The 12,692-nt window shown below is 33.6% G+C and overlaps 1 protein-coding gene across 1 annotated transcript in view; it reads left to right on the forward strand.

Moving 5' to 3' along the window:
• The window catches only part of EPHA6 (EPH receptor A6), a 1,373,534-nt gene that overhangs the window by 1,053,899 nt on the left and 306,943 nt on the right, over window positions 1-12,692 (forward strand). Inside the window, exon 9 of the mRNA XM_044666934.1 lies at window positions 6,496-6,681. Within this exon, the coding sequence (XP_044522869.1) occupies window positions 6,496-6,681 (186 nt within the window). The remainder of the gene's footprint in view (window positions 1-6,495; window positions 6,682-12,692) is intronic.

The following is a 12,692-nucleotide window of genomic DNA, read 5'->3' on the forward strand; positions in this document are numbered from 1 at the left end:
AAAACCTTCACTTGAAGCTGGCATAGACAATAGTTATTGTAAATGTATCTTGTCCTTTTCTAATTGAGAAGGGAATACATAGCATTCCTTTAATATATGCTTTTTTTTTACTAACTGATTTTGTGTAAGGCACTATGCTAAGTGCTGGGATTACAAAGAAAGACAAATAAGGAAACTTAAAATCCAAAGAGAAAAAAAAATGGAAAACAAATGAATAAAGAACTATAATGCAAGAAAGAGTTAGATAAGCAAAAAGGATTTTTTCAGGCCAATTGATATGAAAGACATTGCCGAATACATTCAGATTAGTAGGCTATTCAGAAGATGATACCTCATACCTAAGTTGGGGATGTGGGCATTTGTCAGGGATTGCAGAAAAGGAGAGACTTTTATAAATGAATACAAATATGGAGAATCTGTTCTAGTCATGGTATGGGGTAGGGATGATGATAAAATATAACATTAAGAATAGGAAACAGTATTTCGGTTTGACTAAAATATAGAATATATTTAAGGAAATGGCAGGGAATAAAGCTGAAAAGGTAGAATGGAGCCAAATTGTGATGGATATTAAATGCAAGAATCAGGAGTTTAAAATTTGTCTCATAGTCAATCGATGAAAGTTTTTGAGTGAAGAGTGATACAATGTGTGGTATACTGGGAAGATTATCTTGGCAATAGTATGAAACATGGATTGGAAAAGATAGGTAAAGGAGGCAAGAAGATCATTTAGGAGGCTCTTATAAAGACATAAAATAATCAATAATTAATGAATGTATGTATTTAATAATACACACACATATTACTTACTTTGTGCCAGTCATCCTGCTAGGTACCAGGAATACAAGTTCAAAGAATGAAATAATCCATACTTGCTCACAATGAACTTAATTCTAATGTGGGAGGCAATGAAGATAGATAGATAGATAGATAGATAGATAGATAGATAGATAGATAGAACAAATATAAAGTCAGTAAATACAAATAAATATGAAGTAATTAAATACAAGCTCATTTGGAAGGAGAGAGTTAGGGGTGTGGGGATTGGGAAAGGTTTCATGCAGAAGATGAGTTTCTTAGAAGGAAGAGTAGCACAAATGAGGGAGTGCATTCCAGACATGTACATGTGGCCAAAGGTGGATAAAGGACAGAAAGAAGACTAATTTGACTATATTGAAGAGTGTGAGGGGAAGAGTAACATCCAGTGGGGCTTGAAAGACAGGTTGGAAGCAGGTTGGACAAAACTTTTAAAAACTAAAAACAAGTTTGTATTTCATCACAGAGTTAATGGGAGGCCCCTGAAATTGGTTGAGTAGGGATATCATATGGTGAGAATTGTGCTTTGTGTGGTCAGGTAAGAGTTGATGAGGGCCAGAACTACCTTGCTAGTTGTAGAGTGTCAAAGAACTTATTGGCTTTTGATTGGGCATATGAGGAGATTGAGTGTAAGAAGTCTGGGATAATGCTGAAATTACAAACCTGTTACTATAAAATATTATGATTCATGTAACAGAAATGAAGAGGTTTGGAATAGGGGAGTATTTAGGGGGAAAATAATTATTCTTTCGACATGTTGAGTTTAAGATGTCTTGAATACATCAAATTTAAAATGTCCAATAAGCATTTGGTGATACATAAACGAAACTCAAGAAACTAGGACTGGATAAAGAGATAGAAAGAAAGACAGACAGACAGTCAGTCATAGAGACACAGACAGACAATCAGAGAAAGAGAGAGAGATTAAATAGTCAGACAGACAGAGAGGTAATAGATAGATTAAACAACTATATAGACAAAATATATCTTTGACAGATAGAGTCCCAAAATTGACATCAGAGGAAACATGAGGGCAAAGCCTCCTCACGAGCTTTACACAAGGCCTACAACATAATAGATGCTTCCCCCACCACTTTTTTTGTGAAATGAAACAGCTGGTAAATAGTTGTTCCAATATTTATTAGCTATTTGACCATGGACAAGTCACTTAATGTCTTGGAGTCTTGCTTTCCTAATATGGGAATCATTTATCTTTAACTGTTATCTCACAGAATTGTGAGCTTCAAATGAGACTACATACATAAAGAATATTACCAAATTTGAAGCACTATTATAAAAGTTAATTGTTGTTTTTGTTACAATAGTCTGGGTGAAAAGAGATGAAGACCTGAAATTAGCTGATTGTAATGGGAATAAAAAAGGAGTATATGGATATAAAAGATGTTTGAAGAAGAAAATTGTCAAGATTTAATGACTGATCAGAATGTGAAGTAAAAGAGGGATATGCCAAAGATGATTTTGAGGTTTGCACATAGCAGGTTTATTTTTTAAGTTCTTCAAAATTCACTTATACTGGTATATATTGTTATCCAACTGTAATCTTAATTTTTAGAAAATTTTTTAATTTTTCATTTCATTTTTATTGATGACCCATTAGACTTAGGAACCAAAGAGACTTTGAGCATACTTATTCAGGTATTTGGAGGCCTGAAATAGTCTTCACAGCAAGATTCTTTTGGCTTTTTATGCTTGTCTTGGGATTCTTAAAGACATGCTTTTCCAATTTTTTTAAAGCATTCATGACCATCTGCAACTGACAGTCCACTCTCTCCTCTTAGTCATGCCTGTCTAAACACTTGGTTCTTCATTGTGATGACTGCTCATGTTTATTGCCTTACTGGACTTCAAAATGTCTTATTTCAGATTTTTCTGGAGATTTCCACATATTGAGCTAAATGACATTCTTTGTTAGTTACTGTCAAGTGTATAACATGACTTGAAATGCTTGATGAGAACATTTATAGAGTTAATATTAATTGAACTGAAAATAAGAATACCCCATGAGGTTTGATGTGCATTTAAGAGCACTTTATTAGCAGAAAAAAAGAAGACTTGCTTTGTTAAAACATATATTAAAGAATTATGTTTTTCCAATTAAGCTATAAATAGTTCAAATTATAAATTTCTATATAGAGTTTAATTCCATGTTTTGTTGGGTTACTTTTTGGCATAAACTATTAATATGAAAAGAGGCATCATGGCATAGTGAATAGAGAGCCAAACTCTGAAACATATTAACTGCCTAGCAGCTAGGTGGATAGAGTGCCAGGTCTGGAATCAGGAACACTCCTCTTCCTGAGTTCAAATCCAGCCTCAGACACTTACCAGCTTTGTGACCTTGGGCAAGTCATTTAACCCTGTTTCCTCATCTGTAAAATGAGCTGGAGAAGGAAATGGCAAACCACTCCAGATTCTTTGCCAAGAAAACACCAAATGGGATCATGAAGAGTGAGACATGATTGAAATAACTCAATGACAACAAGAATCAGAAACTATACAGTTAAATTCAGTTATTTTTACCTCTCTGCCTGAGCTATCTAGCTTGGAAGGCAAAGATTCCGATGTGCCCTCTGACTGAACTTCTGGAACTTACAGAAAGAATGCTTTCAAAGTTCCTAATTGAGACAACTGTGTTTGGTGCCACTAAAATGAGTGTGATAACAGCTTGATAATGCAATGCTTCATGTGAAGAAACACCTGCCTCGTGTTAATAAGATACGTGAATTCAGCCAACAAAAAAAAATCAAGGAAAAACAGTGTGTGTTACTCTTGGTAAAATACCAAGAGATTAGTGCATTCATTTCATTATATTTCGAAGTTTACTAGAAACACTATGAAACATGAAAGAAAAATCCCATGGATTAGCATCTTATAGCAGATGAGAGGAGTTAAATTGATCTGAATCTTTCTATCTACCAGCAGCCTTACTGTGGGGAAAAATAGGAAAATCTGCTTTTTGCTTTGAATATTCATCATAGTGAATCAAGGTGTTCTAAAGATGAATCTCCATTTACCTTAGTGTGCCCAGATAGACCACATTAAAAAATAGAAATCCCTCATTCCCTCCTTCAAAGTTCTCTCCACTGAAAGAAAAATAAAGGAAGTTTCGATCAAATTCCATTCTTTTTATCATTAATATCCACAGGAGAAAAGCTTTAGCCTAATTTTCTTTTTTTAAAATCAAAACTACTATTACAAAGAGAACTGAACAACTGAGATTTTTTTTGTTCTATGCTCATGAGAACTCCCATAACTAGTTGAGATTTAACTTAAATAAAAGTGGCTTATTATGTTGATTTTAGAATTATGGCAAGAATAAAATTTGAGTACCCTTTAACTGAATTGTTAGAGATCTTAATCATACCTGGAAAAAGCTCCAAAACTATATGTGCATACATATATGTGTATAATTATAGCCTGATTTCTAAAGCAAAAATGTACATTATCTTTCTATATAATTATAATAAGCTTTGGTAATTATGCAGTTTTCTTTATTTCCTTTCTTTGTTTGTCATTACATTAGTTTGCATCTTTTTTTTTGTATACTAGAATCCTACTAGATTTCCAGGTAAATTTAGCAAATTTTCATTTATCCATGGTAATGAGGTTGAAGCTAACCACAGTAAATTAGAAACCTAACTTGGAACTCAGAACCTACAAAATCCTCCTCACTGGACTTTTAACTTATATTACTAAGAAATTAATAACTGTGCTAATTTTGGCTTCTTTGCCTTTACTGCCTTTATAAAAAAGAAACACAAAAAAGAGGATAGAGAAAGTATTCAAACAGGTAATTCATTCCTGAAAAATTCCTAAATATAATATGCCTCTTACATCATGAAGGCCTGTTCAATTAATCCCACATTATGGGCCTGGCCCCTCTTTACCCATCTAAACATATACCCCCACTAAATTAATCCTTCATTAGGTCAATGAAATGTGAGAGTTTCCATCCCCTTCTCCATTATTATGCTTACAAAGGGCCCAGACATTTCTACCGAATCAATTGTTCAAAAAAGTAAATTAGGCACAAATAAGTCTTTAATTAATGTAAAATATTATAGAGATTGGTGTCATTAAATGGAAGTAGATGATGTCACACAGGAATTATCTAGAGAAGATTCAGTCAGGTCCTGAGCAAATAGGTTTTAAAAACGGCAAACTAGGTCAGAATCAGGCCTGCAATGGTCAAATCCAGTAGGGAAGCATTCCAGAAAGGGAATTACCATTTGGTGTGGGAGAAGGGAAAAGAAGAGAAAGAAAAAACTGGAAGATCAGGTATTCCCATTGGCTTTATAACAGTGTCTATGGAACAGCAGTGGTTGATGGTAGAATCTGCATTGGGAGCTGAGAGACACTAAACTCACCAAAGAAAGTTCTTTCAGGGATTGTGATACCTCATAAGGGGCAGAGTAATACATGTTATGGATTCTATAAAGTCACAGATCCTTGGAGCCCAACAGAGAGCTATGTATGAATTTCCATAGCACTTTGTCAATAATCAACATTTACTACTTAACTATAGACTGTCTTATATGATTTACTGATTGTTTCAAGTATATTTGTCTTATTTCCTTAACTAGATAGTATATGGATCATTTTTTCCTTCTTCCTTGGATCACTCAAATCATGCTGAACACATAGCAGACAAACAAAAAACCATTGTTAATAAATATAGTAAATTCTCAAAGCAGTTTCTATATAGTGAATCCAAAGAAAATGAATAACTTATTTGACATATTTCCTGTTTGCAGACATATGACAGGTCACTTAAGCAGATAATCATGAATTAGCTAATCAGAAGAACCAGGCACATTAACTGAATTTTAAAAAATCATCCTACTATCTTTATATTCTTGTTATATGGTTTAAAAAATGCATTGCATCTAATTGCTTGGTCCTTCAAAGTATTCTTAAATTCTGGTCCTTCTAGGGTTAAGCATGATCCTATCTAATTAGATTGCATAATCCCAAATTTCCTTTCTTATAGGTAAAGGAAATTCAGAGGTGACCAACTTGCAGAGAAAAATCTAAATATATGTATTCTCTGAATACAATATGCATTTGACTTACAGGTCAATAGATAGCAGATTGAAAAAATATATACTGATTTTTTTCCTCTTAGTTATCATTAGCATCATCCATAGTACTGATTATAATAGTTCAGTTGTACAAGAATATACATCACCAGTAGATACTCTGCAATACATTTTGCTGTTTTGTTGTGGTTCATTTGTTTCAGTCATGTCTGACTCTTTGTGACCCGATTTGGGGTTTTCTTGACAAAGATAATGGAGTGAACTGTCATTTCCTTCTCCAGTTCATTTTACAGTTGAGAAAACTGGTGCAAACAGGCTTAGGAACTTGTCCAGGGTCACACAGTTAGTAAGTGTCTGAAACCAGATTTGAACTCAGGAAGATGAGTCTTTATGACTTCAGACTCCAGCATTCTATCAACTGCAACACCTAGCTGCCCTTTTACACCTTTATTCCATAGCAATTCATTATCCTTGTGAGCTTAACAATTTTTTAAAAGAGTTCTTTATGTGAAAATGATACCCTTGGGGAGGAATCATGCTTATTAAAAGGAAGAAAATACACTAAACTGCAATTCTCTAAATTCCAATACTAGGTTTAAAGTCTTATTCTTATTTCAAGGTGAATTTGGAGAAGTCTGCAGTGGACGTTTGAAAACGCCAGGGAAAAGAGAGATCCCAGTTGCCATCAAAACTCTGAAAGGTGGTCACATGGACAGGCAAAGAAGAGATTTTCTTCGAGAAGCAAGTATCATGGGACAATTTGACCACCCAAACATCATTCGCCTAGAAGGTGTTGTCACAAAAAGTAAGTTATTATTTGTTTGTTTTTTTTTATCAGATCTTTTGTGTACTTATTCAGTGCTTGAATTAAAAATTAAATAATACCACTATGCTTACACGAATGCTTGAGTTCCTAACCTTTGCTAATCAATTCTCCTTCCCTTGAGACTGTCAACAAGAGTATGAATATCAGGCTGTGACATTTCCTTTGGACGTGGACTCCTATCCCCCAGAAATAAATTAGTTTGCATAGGTCACCAAACAACCTTGAAGTGATATTAACCATAAGTCACTATCAACTTGGTTTGAAGTGATGAGCCAAAAGTAAAGGTCTCAGGCCTCAATACCAACATGAGCTATTCACTCCCTTTGTAGCTATCTAAATACCACTTTTAAAAGAGGAAATTGCTTGAATATTATACATTATTAAGGTAAAATACTTCCCTAAAATAAAAACAAATTATCATGCTTAGGCTATATAATACAGAAATACTTTTTAAGTAAAATATTACTAATGATAATGTTTTTATTACTCCATCCCTCAAAATGACTTTAGAAAGTCAAATTAGAATTATTGTGATACTATATAGAATACAAATAAGGAAGCTGGTTTTCTATTAAAATAAAATCCCATTTTCATAGATTGGGTGGAACCAAGGTCATTCCATTAGTATGAATTTTCTAAAGAACTTAAATTTGTCATTTATTCTAAGCATTTCATTTTTAAAATATTTTATTTTAATCAAAGCATTAAGGAACAGTAAATATACCAGTGTTCTTCATCTTTTGCTCCACTACAGTGGAATAGTTTTTTGTTTACCATATTCTGTGAAAATAAGTAAAAAAAATACTATCATTAACATATATATATAATGGTTCAAACCACTAATCTGTTTCACATAGGTACCCAAAAAGCCATCTAAAAAAGCACTAGCCATAAGGTTCTAATGATCTGAGATAAAACGGGCATTTTAATTTTTTTATGACTCATAATTCCCAACACAATTGTAGGCACATAATCAATATGCAATAAATGGCTATTAATAGTAATTTGTCTATTTCTGTAAACTATTATCAACCACTGAGGGCAAATCAAGATACCTTTGTAAAAGGTTTCTAAAAAAGATGATTCCATAGTTGTTTTTCTTGTTTTCTAAGAAAACAGTTTTGTAGAAGGAGACAAAAATGTAGTATTTGTGAAACTGGAAACAGAAATTACTAGTTTGTGTGTGAGCTAAAGTATACAAAATTACACCAATTTTAAGTGAATTTATTGATAATATTATCGTTGTGACTGGAGTGAGAGGAAGTTTAAAGAAGAGATACATCAAATGAGGGAATGACTCATTCCCATAAATGTATCGAAATTGTTCCAAGATTGCCTGGAGTAGCAAAGAGATAGATAACAATTAGTGTTCCCTAAAGATTACACCATTACACAAAAGATAATACTAAAGAAGATTAAGATGTACCATAAGTATATGTGGCTATATTTATATAGAGACCTAAGGATGTTAAAAAATAAATATGTGATATTTTCAGCTGAAGCCAAACACAAAATTGTAGGTATGAATCTGTCTGCAGTCATTTATGAATTGTTAATAATACTTTTTTGTCTTATATACCTAATCACTAAAAGATCAATGCTATCAAGTTTCAGGGAACATATTGTCGACTTTCACAAATAGGTATATAATTGCTTTCATTTTAAGGCTGACAGTAAAATGATTACACACTGAATTATATTAAAACTGAAACTGATAAAAGTTGAACCTATTTATTTGATACCCATCACAATTTCATTAACTCTAAAGCTACAGCTGATATAAAAGTTGAAAAATAGAGCTATAACAATATGCTTGGCACATACTTTTCCCACAAGTAACAAACAGAAGCCATCAGGTATGATACAGACTTCTTAGCCATTACTGGCATATATGGTGGCAATTTATAAGTGGTAATGTTCTCAACAATGCCATTAGCTGTCTAACAAAATAGAGAGAGAGAGAGAGAGAGAGAGAGAGAGAGAGAGAGAGAGAGAGTACACTGAGCTCCCATAAAAAAGATGAAAGCTATGATTTAAATGATGAAGGAACACAATCCTGTGACTACAGCCACCAGTTTACCTGGGCACTTTAGAGTTTCTTTCTAGGGCTTAGCCTAGTGGTACGCACACATACACATACTCACTTTATATTATATTATATTGTATTATATTATATGTAATAGATTATATTCAGTTCATATTTTATGTATATAATATTATATCTACACATACATATGTATATATATATATATACATACAAACATATACTTAGCACAATATCCAATACATAGAAGTACTTAATAAAAGATTTTTCACTCATTCATTCCCAATGTTTGGAAGAGCCAAAAGAGGAATTGTTGACTAGCTATCTTGTTCATAATATTGTTACTAATTCACATTGGTACTAATTAAATGCAATTAAGTTGACCATATTCCAAATGAATCTGATTAATTGCCTTCCATTACTAGACTGCGAAATGATTGACCACTATTCTACCCCAAAACAGAGCAAACCCAAAGCTTTGCAACAGTCAGCAACCTTTTTGGCCATGAGAGCCATAAACGCCTGTGGAAGGAGGAGGATGGAGGTGGAAGGCCCTGGAATGTGGGGCTGGAGCTGAAGGGCCCCTGGGGCACATCCTGGGGCTCTGCCCGGACTGGCTGGTCAGGAGGTGGAGCCAGATATGGCTCCAGAGCCATACCTGCAGACCCCTGCTTTAGTGGGTCATTTAAGCAATAGCAACAGTTCTGTACTTTTCCCCAAAAACTTTGTTTAAAACAATTTAAATTTTTGGTTGGGATGTTCAAAGAACTATACTGTGACCACATGGAATCTAGGTATGATATTGATTACAATCAATAAATTGGGAGAGTGGAAATTGGAGGAGGAAATGCCAGAGGCTAGGTTAAAGAGACACAGCCCAGGTGTAGTGAGCCCTGATGTCAGGAGATTAAGCATAAAAACATTTTGGTGATTGAATTTCATCTATCTACTCTAGCTACCACCTCCCTGGCTTTTCCAACCATTTATAAACCCTCCCAAAGAAGTTACATAAAGCTGCTGGAAAGAGTTGTTCCTGAAGTAGGTCTGACCTTGTCACTGCTCCTCCTTCAATGATACAAATAATACAAAATATAAATAATACAAATAATACAAAACCCTCTTTTTGGCATTTAAAACCCTTCACAACCTAGTTCCTTCTTACCTTTCCAGTCTTCTTATACCTTACTCCATGCATCATACTCTTTCATCCAGCAGCACTGACCTTCATACTGTTTCATGAATTCCATCTCTTGGTGCTGAGCATTTTCTCTTACTCTCCACAATACCTGGAATACTGTCTCTCATCAGCTTTCCCTGGCTTTCTTTAAATCAACTAAAATTCCATCTTCTACTGAAAATCCTTCTTAATCTCATACTATATATAACTTGCTTTTTAGATATTTGTTTGCATGCTGTGAATCCTATTAGTTTATAAACTCCTAGAGGGAAAGGGCTGTTTTTTGTTTTGTTTTGTTTTTTTTTTGGTAACACCAGCACTTTGTGGGGTACCTGACACATAGTATGTGTTCAATAAATATGTATCAGTTGATTAATTAGTATCTTCATTATCCCAACCCATTTCTTTTGAGTGTAAAATAAACAAAACAAGTCAGGAGGAACAGAACTAAGAAAATCAAGAAGCAACAATAAGAAATATCTACAGTACAATCCATATTTTATGACTAATTGAAGAAAAATTGACGTAAAATGTAGTGTATCATTTTAAAGCAACCTATATCCATACTTTAATGGATCTGTGATTTCTTCAAAATGAGTATTCCTTCTCCTGGAGTAGACTGAAGCCCACTCCTGCTTTTGAATGATTTACAAATCTTACCCACCTTCTTTCAAATCTCCTCCTCAGATGAAGAAATGTTTAGATAGATGGATGGGCAGACAGACAGTCAGACAGGCAGGTAGACAGGTAGACAGGCAGACAGACAGGCAGACAGATGGTAGACATAGTAGATAGATAGATAGATAGATAGATAGATAGATAGATAGATAGATAGNGACAGACAGATAGATAGATAGATAGATAGATAGATAGATAGATAGATAGATAGATAGATAGATAGATAGATAGATAGATAGATATGCCTCTGGATATTTAAAGATCTAAAAAGGGACAAGAGTTTCTTGAGCATATATAAATATACACATCTATTTTAATTCAGCTTACAGAAATCAAGTTAGAAAAGAGAAATTTAAGAGCAATCATTTATGTTTGTATACCAAAAAGTTTTTTTAAAGGGCAAGAAAAGGACCTACTTGTACAAAAACTTTTATAGTTGCTCCTTTTGTTTTATGACAAAGAATTGGAAATTAAAGAGCTGTCCATCAATTGGAGAATGGCTGAACAAATTGTCATATATGATGGTGATAGACTATTATTGTGCTGTAAGGAATGAGGAACAGGATGATTTTAGAAAGAGTTGGAAAGACCTTCATGGACTGATGCAGAGAGAAATAAGTAGAACCAGGAAAACATTGTACACAGTTAACAGCAATATTGTGGAATCACAATCAAATATGATAGACTTAGCTACTCTCAGCAATTCACCTTTAGAGAAAGAACTATTGGAGTCAGAATGCACATGAAAGCATACAATTTTTCAATTGTTTTGGGGTTTTGGTATTTAAGATTACTCACAAAATGAACAATATAGAAATATGTTTTGCATGATAATACATGTATAACCCAGATCAATTCACCTGCCAGCATCAGGAGGGGGTCGGGAAGGGAGAGATAGAGATAAGTTTAGTCATGTAACTTAGAAAAACTTGTGTGGAAATTTGTTATTACATGTAATTGATAAGAGAAAAAAGAGTAATCATTAATTTATATATTAATGGGTGTTCTGATATATTTAAAATAAAAAAATATATTTATATGTGGTGTTTTAGAAAAATAAATATAAAAATGGTATATATTTGTTTGAGTAAATGGAATAATAGACATGTGTTTGAAAGATTTTTACTGAGAAAATGTCAAAAGATAGGGAGGGAAATAAGGCAGGCAAGACTTTAAGGGCAGAATTTGGCAATCACTGCCAATCACTGTCCCATTGTTTTTGTAGTTGCCAAGACATGATGATGAATGACTCTTGTACCTTCTTTGCTAGAGCATCATTACCTTTTCAATACTTCTATTCAAAATAATTTCTTACAATTTGGTATTAGTATGCTGGGTGATAAAAAGAAATGTTCCAACTTAGAGCAGGATGGCACAGTGTGGTGCACTACATTAATGCATTAGTCCAAAAGACCTAGTAGGGATCATTGGAATTAGTGACTCACTTTCTTCCTGCAAAATGTATTTTATCATTTATAAAGAGTCCAATACTCCATTATTCAAGGGAAATCATTTCTTGTATCTTAAAACTATGGACTCAAGATCATCAATTTCAAGCTATCTTTAGACTTCTTTCTAACCTATTCAGTCTTTCCTACAAGTCTTTTCACTAACTAGTAACAAAAGGTAAAGATCATGTTGTCCAACTTAATAATGATTCTATACATTTAAATGGCTAGAAGAGGAAATAACTTTTAAACAGAATCTTTGATGAATATGTAATAAACCACTTTTTAGACCATTGAGAAATAATAGGAAAAAAAACAAGAACAAGAATGATGGCTAATTTAATCTAGAAAGGGATAATTTTCTTGCAAATTTTCTATGTAAAAGAACTGAAGTAAAAAGCCTCTACTTTTAAGCTAATGGACATTCAGAGAAACAGTATGGCCTAGCAGAGAGAGGTGACTGCCAAGTCAGGAAGATCTGGGGTCAAGTCCCACTTCTGACACATAGCAGTACTTAGTACAGGGTCTGGCACACAGTAGATGCTTAATACATTTTGTTGGATGACAGTAGGCAAGTCCCTTAATTTCTCACTGTGCAATAAGTTGCAAGACTATTGCTGATCTATATCGATAGAGGAAGTTT

This window comes from Gracilinanus agilis, chromosome 3, assembly GCF_016433145.1.
Source record: "Gracilinanus agilis isolate LMUSP501 chromosome 3, AgileGrace, whole genome shotgun sequence".
Taxonomy (NCBI): domain Eukaryota; kingdom Metazoa; phylum Chordata; class Mammalia; order Didelphimorphia; family Didelphidae; genus Gracilinanus; species Gracilinanus agilis.